Source organism: Mycteria americana, chromosome 1, assembly GCF_035582795.1.
Source record: "Mycteria americana isolate JAX WOST 10 ecotype Jacksonville Zoo and Gardens chromosome 1, USCA_MyAme_1.0, whole genome shotgun sequence".
Lineage (NCBI taxonomy): Eukaryota > Metazoa > Chordata > Aves > Ciconiiformes > Ciconiidae > Mycteria > Mycteria americana.
The window spans coordinates 761,664-787,944 of record NC_134365.1 but is presented as its reverse complement, the minus strand read 5'-3'; the positions used below and the strand labels follow the sequence as shown (position 1 = coordinate 787,944).

General features: G+C 63.6%; 1 protein-coding gene across 4 annotated transcripts in view; it reads right to left on the bottom strand.

The window, feature by feature from the left end:
- SBF1 (SET binding factor 1) overlaps positions 1 to 26,281 on the bottom strand; it is an 89,465-nt gene continuing 63,184 nt past the window's right edge. Inside the window, exons 6-42 of one of the 4 annotated variants that reach the window (XM_075506245.1) lie at positions 25,817 to 25,922; positions 25,136 to 25,268; positions 23,684 to 23,792; positions 22,714 to 22,827; positions 21,860 to 21,937; positions 21,191 to 21,304; positions 19,012 to 19,140; positions 18,698 to 18,796; positions 17,846 to 18,050; positions 17,357 to 17,469; positions 16,682 to 16,831; positions 16,457 to 16,525; positions 15,745 to 15,903; positions 15,279 to 15,538; positions 14,703 to 14,875; positions 14,408 to 14,481; positions 14,100 to 14,295; positions 13,503 to 13,630; positions 12,062 to 12,237; positions 9,706 to 9,845; positions 8,205 to 8,412; positions 7,863 to 8,059; positions 7,614 to 7,751; positions 6,471 to 6,563; positions 6,084 to 6,161; positions 5,266 to 5,450; positions 4,986 to 5,162; positions 4,242 to 4,343; positions 3,974 to 4,159; positions 3,695 to 3,821; positions 3,478 to 3,608; positions 2,517 to 2,750; positions 2,193 to 2,303; positions 1,799 to 2,010; positions 1,510 to 1,597; positions 1,272 to 1,403; positions 1 to 1,105 (exon numbers count right to left, since the gene is read on the bottom strand). In XM_075506245.1, the coding sequence (XP_075362360.1) occupies positions 1,007 to 1,105; positions 1,272 to 1,403; positions 1,510 to 1,597; positions 1,799 to 2,010; positions 2,193 to 2,303; positions 2,517 to 2,750; positions 3,478 to 3,608; positions 3,695 to 3,821; positions 3,974 to 4,159; positions 4,242 to 4,343; positions 4,986 to 5,162; positions 5,266 to 5,450; positions 6,084 to 6,161; positions 6,471 to 6,563; positions 7,614 to 7,751; positions 7,863 to 8,059; positions 8,205 to 8,412; positions 9,706 to 9,845; positions 12,062 to 12,237; positions 13,503 to 13,630; positions 14,100 to 14,295; positions 14,408 to 14,481; positions 14,703 to 14,875; positions 15,279 to 15,538; positions 15,745 to 15,903; positions 16,457 to 16,525; positions 16,682 to 16,831; positions 17,357 to 17,469; positions 17,846 to 18,050; positions 18,698 to 18,796; positions 19,012 to 19,140; positions 21,191 to 21,304; positions 21,860 to 21,937; positions 22,714 to 22,827; positions 23,684 to 23,792; positions 25,136 to 25,268; positions 25,817 to 25,922 (5,223 nt within the window). In that variant the 3' untranslated portion in view covers positions 1 to 1,006. The remainder of the gene's footprint in view (positions 1,106 to 1,271; positions 1,404 to 1,509; positions 1,598 to 1,798; positions 2,011 to 2,192; positions 2,304 to 2,516; positions 2,751 to 3,477; positions 3,609 to 3,694; positions 3,822 to 3,973; positions 4,160 to 4,241; positions 4,344 to 4,985; positions 5,163 to 5,265; positions 5,451 to 6,083; positions 6,162 to 6,470; positions 6,564 to 7,613; positions 7,752 to 7,862; positions 8,060 to 8,204; positions 8,413 to 9,705; positions 9,846 to 12,061; positions 12,238 to 13,502; positions 13,631 to 14,099; positions 14,296 to 14,407; positions 14,482 to 14,702; positions 14,876 to 15,278; positions 15,539 to 15,744; positions 15,904 to 16,456; positions 16,526 to 16,681; positions 16,832 to 17,356; positions 17,470 to 17,845; positions 18,051 to 18,697; positions 18,797 to 19,011; positions 19,141 to 21,190; positions 21,305 to 21,859; positions 21,938 to 22,713; positions 22,828 to 23,683; positions 23,793 to 25,135; positions 25,269 to 25,816; positions 25,923 to 26,281) is intronic. The other 3 variants (XM_075506329.1, XM_075506412.1, XM_075506496.1) reach the window with 3 other exon arrangements.

The window sequence follows — 26,281 nt, the reverse complement described above, 5'->3', positions numbered from 1 at the left end:
GAGGCTGCAGCGTTTGGCAGCTCCCGTGGGAACGTGCCCCCCTCCCCTGACAGCAAGCCTGACCGTGGGGGTAGAGACCGTGCCCAGGCAGGACAGGGAGCCCCTTTGTCAGGGCCTAAGCAGGCACCTGCCTGCTGGGAGCAGAGCGGCCACATCCACGTCACCCCCTGAGACGCGGAGCCTGCAGCTGCAGCCCCCGACATCCCCGGGCAGACAGCAGCCGTGCGCATTTGTTCCTGTGCAAGTCTGGGACGGCCGAGGCTCAAGGGCTGGGGGACACTGCCCGCTGCTGCCGGGGGACGCCGGCCGGGCAGGATGGTCCCAGTGCTCGGGCGCGTCACCCCCATGAACACCGGCACCCCGAGCTGCAGATCCCCAGATCCGGCGAGACGGGAGCGAAGCCCAGGACACGCTTAGGCCAGCTGCTGCGCTACGGGGCAGCGGCACCAGGTCAGGAAGGAGCAGGGCTGGTTGCCCCCCGGTGCTCTGGCAGACATGCAAGCCGTGGGGAGGACGAGGCAGGCAGGCAGCTCCTGCTCTCTCCAGCAGCGTGGGGTGGGGGGCAGGCGAGGCGGGGGGCAGGCGAGGTGCACCCTCTCCAGCCGCCTGACGACACCCCTGCTGCCGCAGAGAGCTGGAGCGGGGCCGCCCGGCGCGGGAGGTGCAGAGAGGACACACGGTAATTACAGGGCTCAGACAGGCCTGGGAGCACAGAGCAGGACAGGCTCCTGCCCGCACCCCCGGCCTGCTTCAACGCAAAGAGTTCCTCCACTACGCAGTCCTACCATAGTGTAACATACTGACCCTGCCCCCGCTGCCGCCTGGGGGGTGCGAGGCCACGGGCTCCCCAGCGCCGCGCCCCCGTGGCAGATGGGAAGGAAGGCCGTCTCCTCCGCTCCAGTCAGTCACAGCCCCGGCTCGGACGCGAGCCTGGGCACTGCCTCTGCTCCACGTGCTGGGGCCCGGGAGACTCTGTGCCTGGAATAGAGGCTCCTCTGAGCCGGTCTCACGCGTCCGACAAGCAGCTCTGGATGCGGTCGATCCACTGCTGGGCTAGCTGCACGTCCTGGGCGCAGAAATTGTAAACTCGTTTTGTCGTCTTCAGCTGCAGGGGAGGAGAGAGGAGGTGAGCGGGGCCGGGCGGCTGCAGCCGGCGAGCCAGCGGCACCGCAGCTCCTGGAGCCTGGCGCTGCCGGAGCAAACGGCTGGGCTCCGCGGCGGGGCCGCGGGCTGCTGAGCTCCTTTCCCTAAGGCGCAGCTCTGTCACTCACATCGAAGAAGGCTTTCTCGTCCACCGTCTTGGGGGCCCCCATGGTGGGGGTTCCTGGGGTGATGGACTCCACCTCGGCCAGGTCAATGACGCCTTTGCACTCCGTGTCCATCCGGCTGTCGTAGTACCGCAGCTGCAGGGAGAGGTCCGGCACGCGTCAGAGCTCACCGGAGGGAGGAAGGGGTGGAAGCCGGACGCGGGGGCTCACCCGCCCCTCGCCGTGCCCTGCCCCGCAGTACCTGATGTTTGGTTTTATCCAGCACGAACCAGCGAGGCTTCCAGGGTTTCATGAAGGCTCCTTTCTTGTACAGCGACCCCTCGTAGGACCTGCAGGAGCCAGGCAGCGCGTTAGGGCGGAAAGGAGAGAGGCTGAAGGGCAGTTCGGTCCGTGGCACCCCGGCGTCAGCGGGGACGAGAAGCCATCAGGGTCCGCGCTCTGCAGAACCCACACGCCTTCACCCCTCCCCGGAGAGGGATCCCCCTCCCAGCGCCGCCGGCAGCCCCCGGCACCCTGAGCCCCCCGCCTGCCTGTTCTCGCTCTCCGACATCTGGAACTGGCTGTAGAGCGTGCTGGTGCTCTTGCGGCCGCCCTGCTTCCCGCTGGAGGGGGTGGAGGTGCTGCTGGTGTCGCTGTCAAGGCTGAGGTTGAGGGTAGAGCCCACCCCGCTCTCCTGCAGGTACACGCCCAGCGAGCGCCGGTGGTGGGAGAGGCCGGAGGACATCAGCAGGGAGCTGGGGGTCTGTGGGGAGCAGAGAGCAGACCGTGAGGGGGAGGACGGCCCCGCGCCCCTCGGGCAGCCCTCCTCGGCCCCAGGCTGCAGGAGCAAACGCCCGCTTCGCTCAGCACGAAGCCCTTGGGCAAAGCCACCCCCTCCTTCGGTCCCCCCAGACGCCGGCACCCGTCACGCAGCCCCCAGCCTACCCGGCTGCCCTCCTGCCGCGCCTCGGTGCGCTGGGAAGCTTTGACCTTGTCCCACGTGTCCTTCCAGCGCTCTGGGATCTGCCCCAGCTCCATCTCCAGGTTGTGCAGCTCCTGCAGGGGGGTTCAGGCGTCAGCCCGGGAGGGGATAAGACCCCTGGGACCGCCGTCCCTGTCCCGGGGGCTCGACCAACCCCAACCCTGCCACAGCCCTGTCCCGCTGTGCGCGTGGGGCAGTGTCCCACCCGTGGGGACACCACGGGGAGCCCAGGCCGGCGCCAAACCCAGAAGCAACGCGTAGACGATGCGGCCACCGGCCGCGCTCACCTCCAGCAGTTTGGAGATGGCGTCAGGCTCCACGCGGCTGCGGTTGTCGTAGCACGGCCAGATGATCTTGCGCTTTGTCTGGGGGGCACTGGTGTCCTGCCGATCCGCCTCCTCCACGTGCTCCAGCTGCCCCTGTGCCAGCTCCCAGTCATAGGAGGGGCCCTCAGAAAGCGTCTCCTCCGTATAGTAGTCCCATACCTTCAGGTTGGAAATGTTGCTGTACGGCCTTAGCACCTGCGGAAGCAGCAGGGTTACGCTCGGGAAGGGCAGCGGCGCCCAGGCAGGACACGTCCCTGGCCACGCTGCAGGGACAAGCCGTCCAGATGGGAAATGAGTCCCTTCACAACGAGCCTTCCCCAAGGGCGATGCTTTCTGACTGGTAACAAGAGGCAGCCGAGGCTGGAAGGCTGCGGGCTGGTCAGGAAAAGGCAAAGCCAGGCCGGAGAACGGCAGAGCTGCTGCCAGCTTTGGCCAAGACGGAGCCCAGACCAAACGAGAGCTCCGAGCAGCTCGGCCGCAGCCCGGCCGCGCTGGCACAGAGCAGCCCCCTGCGCTGCCGACCTGCTGAGGCCACGCGCCAGAAGCTGCCGCTTCCGCTCCCCAAGGAAGGACGTGCCCGGCTTGTGAAGAGCCCAAAACGAGACCCCGACAGCTCCAGCTCAGCATCTCCCCTCTGCCCCAGCCCTCCGCAGCCTCGCCTGCGTCCCCCCGACTCCTCTGCAGGGACACAGCTCTCGGGGGCCTGACTCTGCTCGTGCCCCCCGAGGCGGCAGGAACCCTCCCCAGGGCAAGACCGCTCAGGTGGGCAAACGCCATGGTCCAGCCGACAAGGGGCTGCTCGCTCAGCTCCATGCGGGCGAGGAGACCCCGGGGTGGCCCTGGAAAGCCCCGTCTGAGCCCTCTGCACCGCGCCGGGGCTGGGCTGGGCCGGGCTGACGCAGGGCAGGAGCAGAGCTCTCACCTCCCCATCCTCAGGGGCATACATGTAGTTGAAGAAGATGGGAGCTTTCTTGTTCAGCCGGTCGATGTAATCCCAGATGGACTTGTAGACCTGCTGGCTCTTCCGCTCTCCCTTCTCCTCGTAAAGGAGGCCTGCGGCGAAGAGAGCGGGGAAGGGGCGTTACCTGGGGCAAGGCACTGGGCTGCCATCCGCTGTGGGCCCCGCACCTTGCCCTCACCCAGCTCGATGCGCTCGTAGTCAGAGTCCAGCAGGAATGTCCGGAAACGGTTGGAAACGTAGTGGTAGCTGAGGAACTTCAGGTAGTACTGGCTGAACTCGAACTCCATGGGGAACTGCAGGTGGATCTGCGAGGAGCAGCACGGGTGAGACCTCCCGGGACCCACAAACCGCAGGCTGGCTCTGGACTTGTTCCCCGCTGCACAAAGAGCCAACCAGCCCCGGTGCTCGAGGAGACCCGGCCGGTGCAGAGCCGGCCGCCGGCACGCTCGGAGCTCACCTGATGTACGCAGTCCAGGAACTGCAGGAAGATGGGGGCAAAACCGCTGCTCTGGCCAGCCAGGGTCTGGGCCCCGCGGTGGCTGAAGCGGTGCCCGAAGGACAGCCACTCCTTCTCCACGAGCAGGCGGAAGCCCTCCAGCGTCCGGTAGTAGGGGTCCGACAGCAGCTGCACCAAGGAGACCACCTGCAGGGACAGGGGGGCTCGAGATGCTCGTGGGGAGACGGCCACAGGCAGCCGTCGCGTTCGGCAGCTGTAGGGCTCCTACCTGCGTGGTGATGTCCCAGCCGTCCTCCAGGCTGACCAGCACAGAGGAGCCCGTGTCCAGGAGCTCCACCACCAACACCGAAATCTGCAGGATCTTATGGATCTGCCAACGTAAGGGCCAAGAGTCACTAGGGTGCAGGAAACTCATTTGCCGGGCGTTGTGCGAAGCGACCCTTTCTCCCGGAAGCGGGTGAGCCGAACGAAGCAGAGCACGGGGGCTATGGAGGGCCACGGGACGTGACCCCCATGTTCAGACACTGTGCAGCACCCTTCCTCTGCAACAGCAAGGCCCGTGGGGCAGAACCACCACACCACAAGCAGAGCCGTGGGTCCTGAGCAGAGCCGTGGGTCCCTCGCTCCCTCCAGCAGCTAGAGGGTCCGGTCCCACAGCAGCTCCGCAGCGGGGCCAGTCCTGCAGAGCGGTAGCCACCTGGGTCACCCTGGCTACTGCAGGCACTGCCTCGTACCAGCCCCTACAGCGTTCTGCCGTCCTGCAGGTCCTGTCCTGCTTCTCCAGGCGGCAGCTGCCCCGGACTCTGGACTGTTTTATCCTCGTTCCTCGTACCAACCTTGCTCCCTTAGCGTCCCCCACTCCGCGCCACAGGGACGCTCCGGAGCGGGCACCTGGACCCCCATTCTCACTTCGCCAGGAGGCAAGAGCACATGCCCTTGAGCAACAGCCAGCAGCAAAGACTCCTACGTGGGGACGGACCAGGGCCCCTCCAGGCTGCGGGTGACAACTGACCTGGGACAGCCACTCGGACTCCTCCAGGGACCGCAAGTAGGTGACGCTGGGGTCAGTGGAGGAGCAGCCGGGCACGCAGGCCTTCATCAGCTTCTTGAAGCTGGCCTTCACCTGCCGCACGTCGAACACCTCGATGGGAACCACCTCCCAGTGCTGCAGCGGGTCCGGTTTCACCCCCTGAGGGAGGAGAGGATCAGCGCCGTCCAGAGACACCCCCAGCAGACAGACCCTCCGCCACCCTCGTCCCCCCCAGGAGGCTCTTGCCAGGCGTCGGGGTTACCTTCAGCTGCGACTTGTCCCCGATGATGTAGAGCGAGGCCCGGTGCTGGCGCAGGAAGCTGGCCTCCGAGGGGGTGCCGTTGTGCTGGCCACCCAGCAGGTCCTTCCCAGCCAGGCGCGACCCGATCTCCACGTTCAGGGCGTAGCTGCTCATGCGCCCGCTGGCTCGGATGCTGCCCCACTTGCCTGCAAGACAGCCAGCAGTCAGGCTGGGGGTCCCCGGCCGGCTCACGGGCTGCGCTGGCGTCCGCGTCCCCCCAGCCGGGCCGGCGCGGGGGCGAGCAGCTCGCCACGAAAGCGGCGGCCGAGCCGCTGCCGCCGCCGCCCTGCGGCCCAGCGCCCTGGGAGCACATGCCGGGAAGATGCTGGGAACCAGGTTTGCTTTCGCTCCTTCTCCTTGCTGGGTGCCGTAGGATTTCCTGCCCAGTGAATACGGAGAGCAACCCCGGCGGCTCCGCGTCCCGCCACCTGCGCAGCCGCACCGTGCCCCTGCCCCGGCGCCTGCGCCCGCACCGCCAGGACCCCTTCCCTGCCAGCCAGACCCCGTCCCTGGCCACCACCACCCACGCACCAGCAGCTGTGCAAGGAGCCTAAAGCAAACCTGAGAGGACGTTGCGGGAGCAGCCGGGGACAGGCCTGGTACTTACCGCGGGCACCGCGAGCTGGACCAAGCCAGGGACATGCTCAGTGGAGGCGTTAGCGGGCTGAGGTGGGGTGTTACTGGGGCATTAGTCGTGTGAAGGGTGGGAGCGTGTGTGTGGGGGGTCAGTTGGTCAGGTTAGCGCCCGGGGGGTGGTCAGGCGGCCGGCGGTACCGTACCTCGGGGCATCTCGCGGCCCTTCGCCGACACGCACTTGGGGGTGGAGAGAGTGATGACCCTAGCTCTGTGACCGAGCCCTGAGAGCACAGGACGAAAGCAGCCTCAGCGAGGGCACCGGCGTGAGGCGGACCCGCACTCTCGCTGGGCGGCCGCGGGCCGGGCGTGAAGAGGAGCCCGGGGACCCGGACGGAGCGACTGGAGCGATGAGTGGGATGATCGAGATGGCTCTGGGGTGCTGCAGCAGGTCCCTCCCTCCCTCCCTGCAGCTGCCCCACGGCAGAGAGCTCAGGGGGAGCGAAGGGGAAGCATCTACTCTACAACAGCTGCCCCGAGCCGGGGGCCTTCGCGAGGCCCCCACGAGGCAGCGTTCGCTCGCACGTCCTCACCTCCGCGGCTAATAGTACCGGGCCCATCGTCCTTCCCTCCCATCACCTGCTTCATGAGCGATCCCAGCTTAGGCTGTCTCTTGTCGGAGAAATCTGTAGCACCAACAAAACGTCAGCTCTCGGCCTCGCTGGGCTGCTCCAGAGGGGCCCTCCCGCCTTGCCTCCCCACAGCTGCTCGGGAGGGAGGGGAAGGGGCCGCAGAGAGAAAGCGGCAGCAAGCAGGAGCGCCCGGGGCCGGGACCAGGAGGCCAGCATGCGGGAAACACCTTCCAGCCGGAGCCACGGCGAAAAGGCGCCTGGTGCAGCATTGCGAGCGGGGGCTCGACCCTCCCGCAGCTCTGCCCCGGCCCTGCCCCAGGCGCTTCGCCCCGGGGGGGGATCGCCCAGGCACCGCCGCGGCCCGGCAGCCCCTGCTCCGCGGCTCCCTCGCCACCGCACCGGGTCACTCCTCTGCCACCCCCGCCACTGCTCTGACCCTCCCTCCTTCAGCCGCGGCTCCGGGCACGTCCCCCCATGCCAGGGGAGAGGCCGCGGAGGGGCTTTCGGCAAGTCCTCTCCTCCCCGGGCTGCAGGCTGGGTTCCCCCCCGGCCCCTCTGGCCCCCGGTCACCTCTGCAGCAATGATGGGGTGGAATGGCTGGGACAGAGGATGAATGACACCGGAGCACGGCGCGGCAGCGATGGGCAGCTCTGCCCCGGCAGAAAGGGCAGGCTGCTCGGAGAGCGAGGGAGGCAGAGACTTACCGAGGCTTCCCGCGACAGACCCCCAGCACCGCTGCCCACTGCCCTGGGGTGCAAACGGTGCCGAGGTCTCAGCTAGCAGGGTCTGTCCCCACCCGGTCCTCAGCGAGCACCTGGATCCGAGCACGGTCTGGAGCACCCAGTGCTCGCAGGTCCAGGGCCACCGGGCTTCCCAAAACCCGTCCCCGCCAGCAGCCACGGAAGCCCAGCTGGAGCTGGGAGCTCTGGAGAGCGCGCCGGGAAGGCTCTGCTGCCTCCTCTGACGTGGGAGACCGGGACAGCGGCTCACCTGGCTGTCCAGGCTCTGGGACGGACAGCACGACCCACGGCTGGAGCCCCGCGTACGCGAGCAGGAGCCCTCCTGCATCCCCGCCGCGCCGCAGCCCGCGCCCGCGCTCCTCACCTGAGCTGCTCATGTGCGCGGAGGTGAAGCCGCTGAGCGTGTTGCGCCCGCTGGCGTCGGCGTAGTGCGGCATGGAGTTGATCACGGCCTGCAGGTACTTCTCCTGCTCCAAACTGGTGGAGTCCGTCTGCGAGGGGCCTAGGAGGAGAGCCACGAGCGTCACCGCTCCACCATCGGCACGAGACCCGAGGAGGGGTCTGCAGCCCGCTCCTGGCACGGGCGCTGCCCAGGGGCGGAGGGGACGGGCACCTGCGGTGGGGGCGTTCTGGGACTTGAAGAGGCCCACGACGCCTTTGCCGTGCAGCCCCCCCGAGCGCAGCAGCACGGCCTTGGTGCGGGAGTTTCGCCAGCACACCACGGGGAAGCGGTTCTGGCGGTAGCAGCGGGAGATCCGCTGGATCGTGTTGTCCTGGATGCTCTGTGGCACGATGAGCAGCCCGGGGTAGCTGCGGGAGAGAGCGGAAGCTCTGCAGAGCCCAGCGGGGCGCAGCACGAGCCCCCCCCCAGCTCCCACAAACCAGGAAAGACCCCCGCTGTCCCCTCCTGACCCTGCGGACCCCCCTCCTCAGCCGCGGCCCCGCTGAGGCTCACCTCCGGCAAATGGCGTACATGCGGTTCACGGTGGAGATGCGGAAGGGCTCGTTCTTGGAGCGGGTGAGGCTGCTGCTGAGGGTGCCCAGCCCCATCCGCTGGTAGTCACGGCAGCAGGCTCGCTCCACCAGGTGGTTGATGGTCATCTTGTCCGAAGGTTTGATGGTGGTGGTGGGGGTCAAAGTGCTTCTGTCCATCTCTTCAGACACTGCGGAGACAAAGGGGAGTCTGGGCCCGCTCCTGGCACAGTCGCGGCGTCCCACGTGCGGCTGGAGGAGTCGGCCGGGCTGGCGGCATCTCCCAACCCAGCAGAGACAGGACAGGGCAGGAGCTTCCTCCCACCACCTTCACCTGAAACGGGAGAGCTCAGCTGCCCTGTCCAAAGGGCTGGGCACCGGGCTTCGGGGCGAGAGCCTTTACTTGTGAGGTTGAAAGCACAAAGGGAAGTCAGCTGCCTGGGTACTGCTGTTAGAGCAGATTTCTTTGGTGCTTTCATATCGCCACTGAGAGATGAGGAACAGCCCAACACGGGTCTGTCCAGAGCCGCTCCATCACACTCGTCTCATCTCCTCCCTTCGAGGAGAGCAACCTCCTGGGAGAGGGGGGCAACACGGGCGAGACCTCGGCTCCAGCAAGGCTTTGAGCCCGGGACACTTCCATCCAGACAAAACCACTGTCAGGTGGACACAACCCTCGGTGGCTGCCCTCCGCACGCGGCTTTCCTAACGCTCCTACTGCATTTCCTAAGGCCAGAACTGGAGGACAGCAACGGAGCTCAGAGGCATCTCTTCTGGGCCTGAATGCAGCCGGTGTTTTTGCTAATAACTTAAATGATGGACACAGTGGAGGCTTGTCATGTGTGTGGCAGACCTCGAGCTGAAAAGCGCTGCAAACAAACTGGGGAGCAAACAAAAGGAGCAGAATCCAAAGTATCTCGGTGAACAGAGGGAAAGATCCAAAATCAGCCACGTCCACTCAGCCAGACCAGCCCCACACGCGCCAGGAGGGACTGGTCCCCGCAGACACCGCTCCCCACTGAAACCCTAAATCCCATCCACCACATCGTCTCTGACAGGCCTTCCCACCTGGGAAGGTTGTGATCTTCAACGCAGAGGACTCCTGTCCCTCCCAGTCCTTTGTTACTCTCAAACCAGTCAAGCTCTTCTCATGTCTAACCTAACCGGCCGTGCTGCAGCTTAAATCTGTGACTTTTCATCGGAGGAGCTGAGGCCACAGACCAAAGAACTCCCTCCTCTCCGCAGGGCTCGCCGGCACTGGAAGTATGCCGAGGGGCTGACTGGCCACCACCAGCAGACGAGAGCCGGCAGACCGTCGAGAACGGGGAGAAGCGACGATGGCGGCAATCCTCTGCACCGGGGAAGCTCCCACGCCTGCTCCCCTGCAGAGCGAGGCCGAGACCTCTCCCAGCTGGAAGATGCTCCTGCTCCAGCAAACGCCCCGCTCCCCACAGCCTCCCTTCCCTGCTCAGGGTGCTCCCAACCTGAGATCTCATCCTCGTTGTCCTCTGGGAAGTGCTGGCTGCTCCGCTGCTCCCACATGGGCGGCGTGTATTTCTTTCGCGTCACGTACTGGCGGCCGATTGTTTTCTTGGCATTTTTCACCAGGTTTTTGGAGAGTGTCCTGGAACCAGAGAAGAGGTTGAGGCCAGCTGACACCACCTCCCGCACGTGCATGACCACAGCCCGGCGCGGCCAGAGGAGCAGCCCCTGAAGGGTTAGAGACACCGACACTCAGTCACACCCAGAGCAAAGCAGAGACAGGAGCACCCCTCACCACCGGCTACGGGCGCGGGGTCAAAGTCACTGTCACCACAGGAGGGGAGATGTCACCTGCTAGGTCCCCGGCAGGGAGGAGCCGATTCCTCAGCTGTGGGAGGGCACCGAGCCAGCGGCAGAGCCTACAGCGCTTGCCTTCCCCTGGGGCGACCCGGGTGCCCGGGGCGGCTGGACGGGGCAGCCAGGCTGAGCAGGCGCGCCAGCCTTCCGACCCGAGGGGAAGCCAGCCTCATCCCGGGCTCTAACGCCATCGCCTCCGCGTCGGAGCTCCCACCCACAGCGATCTGGCTCGTCCCTGGAGGAGGTGGGCTCCAGCTCATGGCAGGGGCCAGGGGATCCACCGCAGGGACGCTGCCAGCCCAGCCTGGGCACGGGGCTGCTCCTCCCCGGGCAGAGGGGAGGCGGCTTGCGGAAGGTGACCTGCTGGACGCCACGTAAGGGACGGGGAGAGCGCAGCTGGGCTCGGCCGCTCCCGAGGGCAGCCCGGGGAAAGCAGGGAAGGGAGACCTTCCAAAACCCACGGGTGATTAGGCTGCATGGTCAGAACAGGCTCCGCACGGCGGAGCTCGAGAAGGCAGGAATTCCCGAAGGCAGGAACGGCCTGCCCACGTGCAGGACCTCGCGCTCACCACCGTCTCGGTAAGCCCCCGGGCTCAAAGGGGAACAAATAAAGGAGACGTGGGATATACATCAGCCAGGAAAGGGGCCACGTCCGACCCAGGATAACAGCTACGCTGATGCAAAGATTTCTAGGAATTCACCTTAACGAGACGGGGGCCAAAGTGAGACTAGGAGGTGCCTTGTTTTGCTTTGCAAAGCAGACGGTGAGGGAATCCAGCTGCTCCCTACATTCACCAAGGGAGGGAAAGCCTTAGGACCGGGGAAGAACGCTGTCCTGAGAACAAATGCTCAGGCACGGAGGTTAGGAACGGAAGGGCTTTCTAACCAGAGGAACAAGGTTTGCAGATAGTGTGGGGCACTGGAAGCAGACTTGGAGCGGGGTGACAAAGCACATCTCGCAAGTTCAGACAGACTGGTGAGACTGTGCCACGGCCCGGAGCTGGGCCCGGCAGCTCGAGAGGTCTCTGGAGGTTAGTGGTACAGGCACAGCTCCCTCAGCATGTCCACCAGATTGCCACGTCCACCAGACTGGGATCCACCAGAGTGCCACGGAGCACCGGGACGACCGCCCGACCGCCTCTGGAGGCCACGGTGCTGCGACGGTGAGAGCGCGCACCCCAAACCTGAACGTCAGACCGGCAGCCTGGAAAAGGGCATTCGCCAAGTGACAAGCCCGCAGCCCAGGTCGCATGCAGAGCAGGTGAGAAGAAACCCTGGGAGCAGTGAAGGCTGCAGCCTGAGCCAACGCCACCTCGCAAGCTCCCGCCCAGGGTGAAGGCATCTTACGTGGTTGAATGGCCAAGGTGCCCAAGGGACATGACCCCCACTGTCAGGCCCTGGAACATATCGGTCACCTGCTGGGAGCTGAGTCACAAACACACGGGAGAGACGCTTAGACTCCGGGGCACACCAAGCGCGAACACAGCAGCAACCAGACCCCAGCGCTACAGCATTGCTTAACCTAGCCACCGAGCGCAGGAGCAGGGTCTGGCCGCAGGTCAGCACCACGCGCAGAGCTTTGCCGCTGCCCCGCAGCGCTCCCCATCCTCCGGCACAGCAGAGACTGCTCTCTCGTGCCCGCTGGAACCTCTCCCAGGAGATGCCTCCTCGGGGCTTGCGCTGTTTTGGCCGGGGCGACGGGGCAGGGAATGCCACTGAAGCAAACACCCTGCTTCCCAAGTTTGACCGCTCCTCTGCGTGGGGCTAGGAGACTGCTGCCGGGCGTGCAGCACGTCCCCTCCCCGAGACAAGGAGAGGCCTGAGCAAGGTAGGCTCAGGGACCCTGACCTCCAGCTCAGGAGCCTGTGCCCCAGCTTTTCTCGAGTGACCCCTGCTCAGCGGCTCTCTGCTGGGTGGGCTGGAGAAGGGAGAGGAGAAGCCCTGCAGTGCCTGGAAGGGTCAAGCGCATCCCACGTGCTGTTCTCCCCACGGCACGGGTACCTGAGCGAGGGGTTCTTCTCCTTGACCTTGGGCTGCATGGCTTGCTTGGGTGACTGGCCCACGGTGAAGGCGAAGGTGCCACGCACGTGCTGAGGGTAGCGCAGCTTGTGCAGGTGCTTCCTGAAGACCTCAGCACTGTCTGAAGCCACCTCCTCATCGAAGGCAATCTTCAGCAACTGCAGGAACAGCAGAGAGCAGGCTGAAGGGCCGGTCACGACGTGCTCACACGGCTGGGACGGGGGACTGGGAAAGGCTCTTCCCACAACACGGGGCAGAGCTCAGATCCTGGTCGGGTGCAGGGACCGCAACGGGCCCCCAGGAACCTAACGTGCCCGCAACGGGCACGGACTCTGTGCCAGTCACTCTGTCCCATACCCCTTCCTCCTGGAGACTGCTCCGTACCCGGCACTGCTGCCCCTGTGACGCCCCCAGTGCCCGGTCACTGCGGCTGGGAGCACGCGAGACGGGCAGGAAGGAGCAGACGGCGTGTTTAAGGTGCTCTCCTCCCAGCATTGCTCTACCTCCACAAGTCTCTCAAAGACGTAAAATGCTGAGTAACTCCTGACATTGTGACATCTCTCCCTGCTGTATTTCTCTCCCCAAAACCTGCTACAGGGTTTTGCAGAAGCACCTCCCAGGGTGCCGTGTGGGGATGTCTCACCCCTTCTCAGGGCTCCTCTCACCCCTTCTCAGGGCTCCAGCAGACACTGGAGCAGCTGGAAAGGAGCCCCCAGCTAATGAGCAAGAAGTTGCTCCTGCATACAACAGGGCTGCGACTGGAGCACCTCCCCTGTGAGGACAGGCTGAGAGAGCTGGGGTTGTTCAGCCTGGAGAAGAGAAGGCTCTGGGCAGACCTTCTAGCAGCCTCCAGTACTTCAAGGGGGCCTACAGGAAAGATGGGGAGGGACTTTTTACAAGGGCAGGCAGTGACAGGACAAGGGGTAATGGCTTTAAACGGAAAGAGGGGAGATTTAGATTAGATATTAGGAAGGAATTCTTCGCTATGAGGCACTGGCACAGGCTGCCCGGAGAAGCTGTGGATGCCCCATCCCTGGCAGTGTTCAAGGCCAGGCTGGACGGGGCTCTGAGCAACCTGGCCTGGTGGAAGGTGTCCCTGCCATGGCAGGGGGGTGGGACTGGATGAGCTTTAAGGTCCCTTCCAACCCAAACCATTCTGTGATTCTACGGACCACAGCCTGCTCCTTCCTCTGCGAGGGGGCCTCCGGCTCTGTCCCCTCGGGTGCACTGTCACCCGCTACAGAGGTTGTCTTTGGTCCCCTCAGGAACACTACCCCAAACCACATCAGCCCGGGCAGCGAGTGCCTCGTCCCAAGGGATGGTGCCGGCCACGGCCCCGTACCTGCTGGGTCTCACAGCAACGTGCTCCTCAGCTGAGACAGTGCAATGCAAAGGAGCAGCCCACAGCCCCACGCGGTCTCACCTGGAATGTGCACGAGCGCAGCTGCAAGCTCTCCTGGATGAACTGATCCGCCTGGGCCTGGATAGCGATCTTCTTCTCTTTGGTCAGTGAGGCGATGGGGAAGGACCGGATCACCACCTGCTCCCCCACTGGGCACAAGCATGGGAACAGGTTAGCCACATCCCGCTGCCTCAGCCCAGCACAAGGCCAGGCCACGCTGGACCACCCTCGGTGGCCATCACCGCAGAGACCCCCATAGGTTATCCTACGTAGGCGGCCAGAAACAGGTTAGACATACTACAGCCAGCCTATGGCAACTTGTAGATGATGCCTAGGATGGGCACGAGTAATTCATCATCCACCAAAGGTGGAGAGCAAGAGCAACCACCCCTTCTGTAGTACTGCGAGCGACCACCAAGCTTGTGGTGGTTGCAGCAACGCCCAGCAAGTCCCAGTGCTGGCTGGTCACTCACCCGAGGCAACCACCGGAGGCTCTTATCATCAGCTCCTGCAGCAAGATGAGCTGCAGCCCCTGCTCCAGGAGAGCTACCAGCCACCTCCTCCCCAGGCGTTACCAACCCCTGAAGACAGAGGATGTGGTGCACACAAGACCCTTACCCAGAGGGTCCGTGGGAGTGCCTTTGAAGATGATGCGGTAAGTGGTGAGGAAGATGGCTCCTTCTGCCGGGAGGAGAGGGGGACCACCAATATTCCCTCCAGCAGCTTCTTCCCGTCCGTCAGGCATGAGGTACACACGGAGCCCCTCCATCACGCACTCCTCACCCACCAACAGGTTGGGGCGCAGCAGCTTTGGCTACGGGGGTGCACAACAGGCAGTTCAGGCCCACGCAGACTGTGGAAGGGGACTTGATAGCCCCACACAGCACCAGAACCTTCCCCCCCACTGCAGCGGGCCAGGTCCCTACCTTCTGGATGGGAGGAAGCCTCTTGCTCTCCCTGTGCACGGCATCCAGTGTCTCTATGTGCATCTGCACAATGTCTGCGGACAAACATGAAGTTAGAGACTGCAAGCAATGTCCTGTCCTACACACCACCCATCGGGCTACCAACCCGCCCCGTAGCACTGTGTGTGCCTTCTCCTGGCCTTCCCACTGCTTGTTGCAGAACCATCTCTTGAGCAGACCCCTGAGCTGGTCTGGAAGGATCCCCAGAGAGATCACACGGCCGCCCATTCCCCAGCGCTGCTGCAACGCGTATTACCAGGGATCATGACATGCAGCCCCTTGAGGTGCTCGTTGGTGACTCCACTCTCCGTGCAGACTTTGTCTACAAAGCGGTTGATGAATCGCACCACGTAGTTGGCCACATCGGAACTCTCTGCATCCTCAAATCCACTTTCTGTGTCATAGCTCTCAGCCACGCTGCCAGCGATGCTGCCGTACAGGAGTAGGGAAGAGTTAACCCAGAACATCTCTCTCCCCTGCTGTAACCCATGCCAGGCAGAGCCCAAGGGAGTTTCCACTCTTGATATGAACCCAGGAGAGCTCCCACTCTTGATACGAACCCAGGAGAGCTCCCACTCTTGATACGAACCCAGGAGAGCTCCCACTCTTGATATGAACCCAGGAGAGCTCCCACTCTTGAGATGAGTGAAACCGAAACACTACGAGTGAAACACTCTCGAAGCACCCCTGGGCACTGCAACCTGCACCAATCCTGACGGCAGCTGAATGACCCAGACGCCCCAGGTACTGCACCAAGTTGCTGGTGTCCCCAGTTCAGGTTGCTCTGGTGTCCCTGCAGCACGGCCCTGCCCAGCTTTCCAGCCCTGCTTACCTGTTGGTGACGAAGCTGTTGCTGACACTCTCCACATCCCCCAGCCCAGAGCTGCGTAGCAGGCGGTTCTTGCTGGTGTCGAGAGGCAGCAGCAGGTAGCTCATGCGGTTGGCGTAGTGGATGGCCTGGCTGAAAACAGTGCTCTCCTCCTTCTGGATCAGCTCCTGCTGTTTCTCTCGGCTCATGGTGGGCCAGAGCCTCAGCTGCTCCGATGCTATCTCCAGGGCAGACTTGGCTTCCTGTGGCCCCTCCGTGCTCTCCTGAAGGAGTGGGAAGGAGATGTCAGCCGTCTGCGTGGGCAGGAGACCTGCCAGCCTTCACCCCGCTGTTCCCACAGGAATCTCCCAGAACCAGGATGCAGTCCCTCAGGCTGGTTCAGCATCCTTATCAGCCCGTGGACCTTCGGGGAGAGCTGCTTGGGCACAGCAGCTCTCTGGGGACACTGGCACCGTTGCCACTGCCTCACCTCATCCGTGTGGTTCTCCTCGTTGTTGTCCAGGTACAAGGCTCGGATGTGGTTCTGCACATCGCAGTAGAACATGGCCTCCCAGAACTGGATGTTGGTCCACACCACGTGCTCCTGCACACAGCTGTAGGCAAACTGCGTGATGCCCGGGCTCAGTTTCTGAGGAAGCAGAAGGTGGAAGAGAGTTTCAAACAAACACGGCCTTTGTGCCAAGCTCTCCTCTCCAGGTAATCCTTGCTCGAGCCGGTTGCTGGGAAAGGCAACGTGCCCTTGGGCGGGCGGGAGGGACACTGGCATCAGAGCTCCTCCAAGCATTCCTCGCAAACCCTTCTCAGATTTGCCCAGCACCCACCCAGAGCCCCAGGGCCTCATGCTACGGATGCTTTACGGCAGGCAGAATTTTATGTCAGCCCAGCTTGACCGACAGATCAAGCCGGCACTTCAGAGCAGCCCCAGCTTCTGAGCACCCTTCCCGCAGGTGTTCCAGCCGCCTTGGGCTCAGAGACCGGCGCAGCCAGCCTGGCCAACCTCGCGAGCGGTTGGAAGCTACCGAACGGGACCCTCTGCTCTGCGAAGCACCGAGGGGACGATCTGCCCTCAGCCCGGCTGCGGCGCTGGCTCTCAGTCCTTCAGCCTGCCAGCCTCTGCGGCCTGCAAGGAGTTCTGAGTCTGCGAGGGCTGGACAGGGCGTCAGGATACTGCAGATACTCACTCGGCAGAAAGCGGTGACCAGCGGCAAGAGAGCGGCTGCGATCCCATGCTCGTCCATGGCAGTGCAGTCCTGGGGAAGAGAGTGGAGGTTACAAGAGGATCCATTGCAAGACCCCCAGACCTACTCCGATCCCTGCACCACGCTGTGTCCCACAAGGGGAGACAGGCTCCATCCTAAGAAACACGCTCCTTCCTAAGAGAAACGCGCTCCCCAGCCCTCTCCTACCTGCAAACAGCAGTTCATCATGCGGATTATGAAATCAAACTGCTGGTGATCCAGCACCGCCCGGTTCTGCTGCACATGCAGGTTCAGCTCCTGGGTCAGGCAGTGCCTGGCTGCTCGGCCCTTCATGGCGCGCAGCACAGCAGGGAATAACTGCAGAGGAAAGAAGAAGTCACGGAGTAGAAAGACGGGGCCCAGCGGAGCCCTGGTCAGACGGTGAGTTCAAGGGCAGCCCACAACGAGGAGGTGCAGGAGGGGCTTCACATTCTGACTGAGCTGGCTCGCAGCAGGGTGGTTACAACAGCTCATCCGCACTCGGACATGGAGGCAAACCAGGGCAAAATCCCACGCCTGGGCAGCTGGAGCACAGCCCTGGGGAGGTCCCTGCTCAGCAAGGCGGGGGAGGACCCCAGCCTGGTTATCTCCACCGGACAGACCCCGGGGGGCACTGGGAGATGGAGAAATGGTGCTAAGCTGACGCAGTGGAGCGATCAGCCAACGCCCAGGGACACAAGGAGGAACGGCGCTGAGAGAACACGTGGACATACGGGAACAGAGCTGGTCAGCAAAGATCTGCACCCGGGCAGGGAACGTCCTCTCCGGCCTGCCACGGAGGAGAGGCAGAGCAACCCCCCCGCTCCCCCCCCCAACCACCGGCTCCTCAAGAGCCACTCTCACCTTTTTGGCTTCTAACATCTTGTTCTCAAAGACGTAGGAGATGCAGTTCCTGACCACCTCCAGGCGACGGGCACTGTTGGCCAGGGCATTGCCGTTGCGCTCCATGATGGCAGCTGGGGAGAGAATCCCTGTTAGTTCAGTCAGGGCAGAGCTTTCACCCCTGGGTGGGGAGAAACGGGTGCCCCCTCCCCTGCGCTGCGTGGGCAGGGCTCTAGGCTCCAAGAGCCCACGATGGAAGAATACTGCGGGGTCTTCAGCCGTCCCCTCGTGCTGGCTGACAGACTCCAGGGAGCCCTAAGCAGCCTGAGGAGGGGCAGAAGCTAACGGGGACAGTGCTGCTGCTTCTCCAAGACAGCAGCGCTACCCATGTTTTGCTCACGTGGGACCCTGGGATGTGCGGTAGCGTGAAAGGCAGCCAGCTACGCCACGGTAAAGCTCCTCCTGAGCAGGGTTTCTCGCCGCAGGGAAAGCTCCTCTGCGCACACGTACCAATGGGGGGTCCTGATGGCACCATGCATTTCTTCTCTGCCTTCACAGCAGGAGGAGCCGTCTGCAGCTTGGCAGTGGCCTGGTCGATGATCCACTGCACTGTCCCCTCATCCAAACGAGGAAAAGGCTTCTGGTGGAGGCGCAGGTGACAGCCTTCCGTGGGCTTCTGCACCTTGTGCATGGTCACCGCGGGGTACGGGTTCTCCTGGCACAGCAAAGACAGTTTCTTTTCAGGCGTGCAGCCATCGGGCGTCCTCTCCCAGGGCAGGAGCCCCAGCAAGGCATCCTTCAGCAACCTCTGCTGCTCTGAGGCCAAACACTCTCCCAGCCGGTATCTACAGCCCCCAGAAACCCGCAGCCCTGAGGGCGGGCCGCCTGGGCAGCAGTGCCGGCACGCTCTGCTCCCAGGAGCCACAAGGACAGCTCGCTCTAGCCCTGAACACAGCAGCGAGCAAAGCACCATTCAGGAGCTCCGTCCTGAGGGGGCCAAGGGCCCACAGGTGCTGCTCTGCTTTCAGAAGACCTTTGCTGGCCCACCCTGGATCAGACGACAAGCGCGGCGGCTGCTCTAGAGCAAAGGCATGGCAGTGCCTGATGCCCAGGGCACCTGAAACCGAGGAATCCCACTCCTGGGAGCAGCTCACGCCAGGCCAGACACTTCTGGGCGCATCAGCAGGTGCCCTGCCACACGTGAGAGCGCAGGGTGGGACAGGATCATGCGCTGCGAGCATCGGTTCCAGCAAGAGCTTACAGAGGGAGGACAGACTGACCAGGACTCCGACCCAGGCTCTCCCTGCCCCGTACTCCCTCTGCCCGGGTTCCCCCTCCTGCGCTCGGGCCTCCAGGACTCACGTTTTTGTAAAGTTTCTCCGCCAGCTCCTTGATGTGCCGCAGTATTTTCTGCTTGTTCCCCTCTTCTGCGCGCATGCGCTTCACTTCGTAAGCCACAAGCTGGGAGAAGAAGAGACGGGTGAGAGGAGCAGCTGCCTGCTAGGCAGGACCTGGCCACCCTTCCCATACCCCGGCTCCGTCCCCCAGTGCAATGCTGCAGCCGGAGCGTCACGGCAGATCCTCGGCTCGTCCCTCGAGGGGCAGGGAGAGCCGAGCGGAGCAAGGACGCGTGGGACGGCCGGGCAGGGGGGTGCTGCTCCCAAACTGCCGCTTACCTCATCAAACAGGTCGATCGAGCGGTATGGGGCCCCCCGCTCGGTCACAAAGCCAGCGAACGCCATGCCCTCCAGCACTTTGGTGAGGAAGTCATCCTCCGTCAGCCCCCTCTGCCCAAGGAAGGCTGCCTGGAAGAGGGGAGAGCGCGGACCGTCAGCAGCACGGTCCAGGCGTCAGTCACCCTGGCTGACGTGGCGGCGCGGGTGACGCTGTTACCGCAGCGGACAGGCGCCCGTGCAGCAGTGGGACCACGCCACCTCCCTCCCCGTCCCACACGGGCACAGAAACCTGTCCCTCTGGCCCACGGCAGCGAGAGGTGCATTCGCAGCAGGACACGCTCAGTGGCAAGCGAAGAGCCCCAGCATCAGCCCGGCTGTGCACCCCGGGGGGAGCAGGGGCACAGCGGCCGCAGGCTCCTTCTGGCAGCTGTGACGAGGACCTCGTCCTGAACGACGCTTGTTCACCCCACCTCTTCCCCAAACGTGGCTTTGAAGGAGCCTCTCACCAGCACCACAAAGGGAGCCCGAAGCACCAGGTTTCCCGTGTCTGCAGAAAGCCCTTAGGACTCTCCCCTCGGCAGATGAGCGTGGGAGCTCATCCCACCCGAGAACCGCCGGCTACGGCACACCACGTGCCTTCAGGAGCAGCCGGGGGGGAACAGCTTTTGCTCCTCCAAACACCCTCGCCCGCTCGCTGCACACTGACTCAGTGAGTGGGACGGGACGAGGGTGCTGCGGCAGGGACCGCTCACCCACAGCCCCGACGACACCGCGGACCTCCGGACCACCACGCCACCTATGCTCGCCCTCCTCGCCGCTCTGCGGAGGAGCTGGACCAGCCCCTTTCCAGGGGAAGGAGCCGAGAGACGCAGGGCTTGGTGCTGGAGCCACGGGCACGGCACCAGAGCACGGGCTGCTGAGTCCCGTGGCCCTAAACCCGCTGTGAGAGAGGCACCGATGTTGCTGTGACCAAAGCAGCTCAGTAAGTGAAATTCAGGCTATTTTGTGCTGCATACTGTTGCGGCACAGAATGATTTTATGAAATGGAAGTTCGTTATACTTCATGCATTTTATAGCAGTTTTATGAAAGGGCATTTTCTCATGTTTACTGTATGTTTATGATTTTATGGAACTACTGAATCTTTGTCGGGCACCTGTCGGGAGTCTTTATTTGGCATAAAAATATAGCTCAAAACCCTTATGAACGCGCTGCTGACTTCAAACGTCAGAGACCAGAGCACATTTTACAGCGCAGAGCAGCGCTGGCGATGCACGAGCCCCGGCCGTGCACGGTGCGCGCGTGCTCACAGGCACTCTCCCGGCACTCGACCTCGCGGCGGGCTGGGCAGAGCGGGACGGCGCAGGCAGCAGGAAGGCTCCTGCCTGCTGTCCGCAGCGACCTCGAGCGTGCAGCGGGGCTGCAGGCTGCGCAACGGGGCCGCGCCGAGCTGCGACGCTCGAGTCCCTCTACTCTCGCTCCCCGTCTGTTGCGTTAGGTCTCCTCCACGGATGCCCAAACGCTTCAAGCTTTTCCCTGCTCTCCCTGCCCTAGCCCTTCTGGTACAGCTGGCACTCCAGAAGCGGCGGGGAAGGCAGGCCCTGCCTCCTTCCTCTCCCCAGGTCTTAAGAAAATCCCCAGCTCCAGGCCAGGACGTGAGGGACACCTTCTCTGAGCCTCAGAGGCTGCCTGACAGCAGGCACAGGGGACGCCAGCAGCAGTGCCTCTGACCGCACACGGGCGTAAACGGGGAAGCGCTACCTGACCCACGAGACCTCGGGACGGTCAAGGACAAGGGATGCAGGAGGACCCGGGAGTGATGTCGGAGAGGTGACTTGCTGGAAACACAGAACTGTCTTCTAGATACAGCTGTATCCGTGCAAACCTCTTCACAGATCAACTCATCCCAACCTCTGCCCAACCCACCAGGAAAAGCGTTATTCCATAGGACAGTTTGAAAAAATAGTTCTGCCGCGTGGACAGGAGGCCGTAGAGCAGACGGGGCCGAGGCACTGCAGAAACACGTTCCCTGCCCTCCCTCGCTGGCCAGGCCCCAGAGGCTTCCTCCCTTCCCCATCACGCCGCTCCCAGCGGCAGCTCCTTCCCCCTCCGGGAGCGGCCTCCCCTGCTCAGGCCAGAGCCAGGCTGGAGACCCGGCGTGTGCCCGTGCCGGCGCCTCACCTTATGGAACCGGATGACCGGCTCGGGATGGATGCGGATGATGTGCAGACACCAGCGATAGCCCTGAAGCAGCTGTGCAAACAAGCGGAGGAAGACGGCACGGATCTCCTTATCCTGCGAAGAGAGAAAGACAGCGTGGTCACGGCGTGGTCAGGCAGAGGGTGCAGAGGAGCCAGCGCACAGGGACAGGAGTTCACACCCAGCGCAGAGGCGAGGGGATCAAACCACGTGTCAGGGTCAGCTTCTGCTGAGCAGGGCAGGAGACTCGGCAGAGATTCCAGGGCAAAAGGGACACGCAGGCTGGATTTGCTGTCCTGCAGCCCCTTCACGGCGTCCCCAGCGCCGCACGCAGAGGAAAAGGGAGCTCTCGCAGCCCCGGGGTTTGCTGAAGCGCCCAAACATTCGGTGTCTGCTCCAGCGCGGCAGTAAACCCGGCAGCCCCTGCCCACGGGCCAGCTACTGAAATGGCACTGCTGGCTTCCTGGCCATGGCCTGGAGCTGCGGCCTCAGTGTCCTGGCAGTACCGCGCTACGGCTCTTAACCTCAGCAACACCGAGATGGAGAGAGGCCTGAAATTGTGCCTGTCTACTCCAAGAAACGAGGCGTCCAGCAGGGACGGCAGCCTCACCGGGAGGGATCCCCCTCCTCCCTGCTCCCCGCTCCACTCACCTGCATTTTGAGAGAAGAGGCAGAAATCGTTGAAGGGGGGAATGCGAGATCTGCCACCTCCAGCTCTGGGTCCAAGACCTGCACAGACAAGGCACAAAGCACGCTCAGCCCTGGCCCAGGGGGATCTCTGCCTTCACAGCTGGAAAAAGCGAAGCAGCGTTCCCCCCCCCCAGACACCCAGCAGCACCCACAGAAAAGGTCCGAGGGGCTTGGAAACAAACGTACAGGGCTGGAACCAGCAGGTATCGGAAAACACTCTGCCGGGCAAGGGAAGCCTCAAGGCCTGACCCTTCCCCGTGAAGCCCCGCCGCCCAGAGCGCGGACGCGGGGACAGCTCGGTGGGCGGAGGGCAGTGGGGAAGGGGGAAGGGGGAGCCTCTCCAGCTCTGCTGGGGAGACGTACGCCGCGGGAGGGCTGGGGGCTCAGCACAGCAGGGCTGCCAGGGAACCAGCCCCCCGGCTCCCCCCGGCCACGGTCGAGGAGCAGAAGCCGAGGCGTGCGGCGTTTGTTTGGCGTGGCCGTCCTGGGCACGCTCTCGCATGGCTGGCGGTCGCTGGGAACACGCGAGCAGCCAGAAAAGCGTCAGGGCCGCAGCTGCTTCCTGCCCGTGGGCTGGGAGCCAGCCGCCTGATTCCCAGAAACCTTTGGCAGAACCACCCCGCTCCGGCACTGCCATGCACCAGGGGCCATCAGGATCAGGGAAGGTCTCCTGTGACATGGTGAGCAGGACCCCGAGATACGGACCTCTGCTCTCAGAGGAGTCCCTGCTGCTCCGTTCCCAGCTCCCCTGGGAAACGTGTGTCATTCCGGAGGTGTTCGCACCCTGCAGATGGGGGAAAGGCTGCCGCACTTACCATGGAGAGGGCTTCCCGGGTCTGCTGGAGCAGAGGTTCAGGGAGCAGGGAGATATGGACACACTCGGGGACGTTCACTGTCCCGCCATCCAGGTCTGCGATAACAACATCCAGCTGGAAGTGGCAGGACAGGCATGAGACAAGGCCAGGCTTTCCGACACCCTCCCCACCACCTCCCGCTGGGCAAGGGAGAGCTAGCGAGGGGGTAAGCCCAGCTCAGGAGAGGAGGGCTTGGGAACGGCGTCCGTCTCCTCTCCATCTGCTGTGAGCACTCTAGCCTTCAGTAGTTATTTTCTCTCATCCATTGTCACCAAACCCAAGCATTTGGCAATACCCAAGCTATGAAGGGATCCCATCGCTCCCTGCCACGAAGGCGGCAGGGGGAGGACAACCTGGCAGGAGAGGGACGCGGCTTTGCTCAGCAGGCACCTCCCGTGACTTTGTGGCACCAGACTCCTCGGCACCTTATCAGCCTGGGATCGTCAAACACCGACCCCGGCCCAACGCAGAGGCCGCCCTGCTTAACCACAGCGGCACGCTGCAGTTTGTTCAGAAGGCTGCACGAAAGCGTGTTTCAGTTTAGACCAGACTCATTACGCTCTGATTTAATTCAGTTTCTGAACTGAAGTCTGAAGTGCCAACACAGCCTCTTGGACCGGCACTGCCAGTCGCGTTTCAAAATCAAATCCTCGGTTAACCCCAGCCGTTCGCGTGCAGGCTCTGCAGCCCAAAGCCCCGACGACGCGTGGCCCAGCCAGCCCTGCCTGGCTTGCGCGGCACGTCTGGATCGCAGCCCAGGCTGGCCAGCCTGAACAAGCAGAGCCTGTGCGAGCCGGCGTGGTCAGCCTGCTGCCCCGGGCACCCTCAGGACAACGCTTGCTGCTATCTGAGACTGCTGGCACACAACCCCTGCTTCTTCCTTGGACCGCTTCTGCTCCCGGCACAAGGGACGGGGTGCACGGCGTCTCACCAGCTCCTGCGTCTCCGACTGGAAGATGGAGTGGACTCCGATAATGAAGGGTGTTGGCGTGCTCAGTACCTCAAGGAGCTGTGCAGGCAAGATGGGCACATACGTGAAACTGCAACCGAAAAAGAGCATCGCTGCAGCCAGTCGAGCCCTGCTCTCTACCCAAGCACCGTCCGTGACACCAGCTGACGATCCCCACCTCCGGAGGCTGTGGGGGGACTCTGTCCCCAGGAAGGCAGGCCTTCTCCTGGCGCACTCAGCCCTTCAGACAGTACGTGCCCTACAGCCACACGAGGTTTCTGAAGGCTTGTGGACACTGACCATGATCATTCTCTGGCCCTGGCGTTATGATCTAAGTCTGACCAAGGGAAAGGTTTCCAGCAGAGCAATTTAACTCCAAAAGAAAGCTTTCTTTGGAATACAAATAGCCTTTCTGCAGCCTGGGGGTATGGCAGGCCAGCGTGGAAACACTGCGACAGGAGCTGGCAGCAACAATGGCCTGTCTATCTCAACTGTCCTACTTGGGAGATGGGCAAACAGCCCCAGCGGCAGCCAGCCTGCGAGCCAGCGTCCCCATCCCTGGCCGGGCCCCGCGGGTCAACAGCATCACCAGCTCCCTGGGGCCGGGGCGAGCGGGGTGCCAGCCGTCCCGCAGGAGTCACCGCGGCGGCTTGGCCACCACCACCGGCACCTTAACAAAAGCCCTGTATGCGCGTGCCCCTTTCTAGGGAGGGCAGAATTTGCACCACGGCTTTCTGGAAGCCTCCCAGTGTCCAGCCCCCCGCTTCAGCGAGACTTTGTGCCCGGGGCTGGGACAAGGGCTGCCAGCGGAAGCGGTGCACTGGTGCTCTGTGCTCTGCACAGGCTGCAATGCAGCTGCGAGAAGGGAAAGGGGACGGATTCTGGAGGATAAGCACTTCTGGCCTCTCCCGCATGCACCGTGGGGTGATCACACGCTGCCGGACCATGTCCCACAGCCTGACGGGCTTGCTTCCCTCTGTCAAGGGTTGCCATGGCTAGGAATAGCGCACGCCAGCAGCTCCTGGTGCTACAGACACCACTGGTAATGCCTCGCTCCCTGCTTCCAGTGCTAGAGCCCCAGCCCTAGAGAGGAGGGAGGCAGGGGTGGAAGGTTCACACCCCTTCACTGCTGTGGACACACTCTGGAATCACATTGCTGTGCACGCCAAAGGCTTCAGGAAAGAGGCTTTCAGCACAGCCGAGACCTGTGGGCATTCACCTGCCCCTTCGCTGGCTCAGTTACCAGTACCAGGACTCAGTACCAGTACCAGTAACACAGCTCGTTACCAGTACCACTAGCTATGAAACCAGGAGGGCGTGAAGCAAGGGGGAGGCAGGACAGCCGGCACGGGCTCGGCAGGCGGCTGTGCCCTAGCTGGCTCTAGGTTGCTGTCGGAGGGCTGAGGGGCTCGAGGAGCCGTGGGGTTCCCTCACCTGTACTTGAGGGGGAACATAAGTGCAAGGAGAGCCCGGCAGGCATCGGTCAGCCTCTGGTAACTGCTGGAGAGAAACAGGATCTTGTGTTCAGTAAGCGCTGCACAGAAGAGGTACAGCACATTGGTGATGCCTGGGGAGAAAAGCAGAGAAGGGCGCTCAGAAACGAGGGTTCCCCTCTCGCACCCCACCAGAGACCACTAAACCCCACCCGAGCTGGATCCCACTCCCCACCTCCACATTCTGCACAACAGAGGAGTTCAACATCCTCCCAAAAAGCCACTTCTGGGTCACCCAGGTATGTGCTCTCCCACGGAAGCCCCCCGAGGAAGCAGCTGTGCTGAGCTGCCAGTGTCCTTTAATCAGAGGTGCAAGGCTAATGGCAGCACACCTCCAGGCACCCGTTCCTGCCACCCAGGCTGTTTCTCACGAGATCTGGCCGCACGTCTGCGCCCGAGCCAGGGAGAGCTGCCAGTCTCCTGCCCTCCTGGGAAAGGGACGGCGAAGCGGGGCCGGGGAGGGCTCCGTCTGAGGTGGCTGCAGCTGGAAGAGAGCCCTGAGCTGACAAGCCAGGCTCAGGAGCACGGTGGGAAGCGACGTGCAGGGAACTCCAGCCCAGGACTTGGCCAGCTGGCTTTGGCACCGGACCCGATGAGAAGGAGGCGTGGGGAGAAGTCTCACCAAGCTGGCGGAAGAGCAGGGCCACGCTGCAGCTGCTGACGGGAAGCGAGTCATTGATGGGTGTCTGGATCACCTGCCTGTCCCCTGCTCCCAGAGAGATCGTCCTCTGCAAGAGAAAACAGACCCGGTCACTGGGAGTCCGCCCAGGCACGGGGCGAGCACAAGCACCGAGGGCAAGCCAGCTGCCTGCTGCCCCTCCAAGGCAGCAGCAGCCGAATCCCCCCAGTGCGCAGGGCCAGGGCGACCGTGCCCTCGGCACAACCCTTGTACCCAACGGGGCAGTGCGTCCTACCCTGGCACACCACCTCACCGCAGCACGGCTGGAGCACGGCTGCTGCAGGAAGAGGGAAGAGGACCCTGCAACAACACGCGTCGCGTGCTTGGCTGGGGCCACGGGCTAAGGGGAGGAATGAGACCTGCTGAAACAGCCGGCAGTCCCGGCCAGCACGAGCAACTCCTCGACAG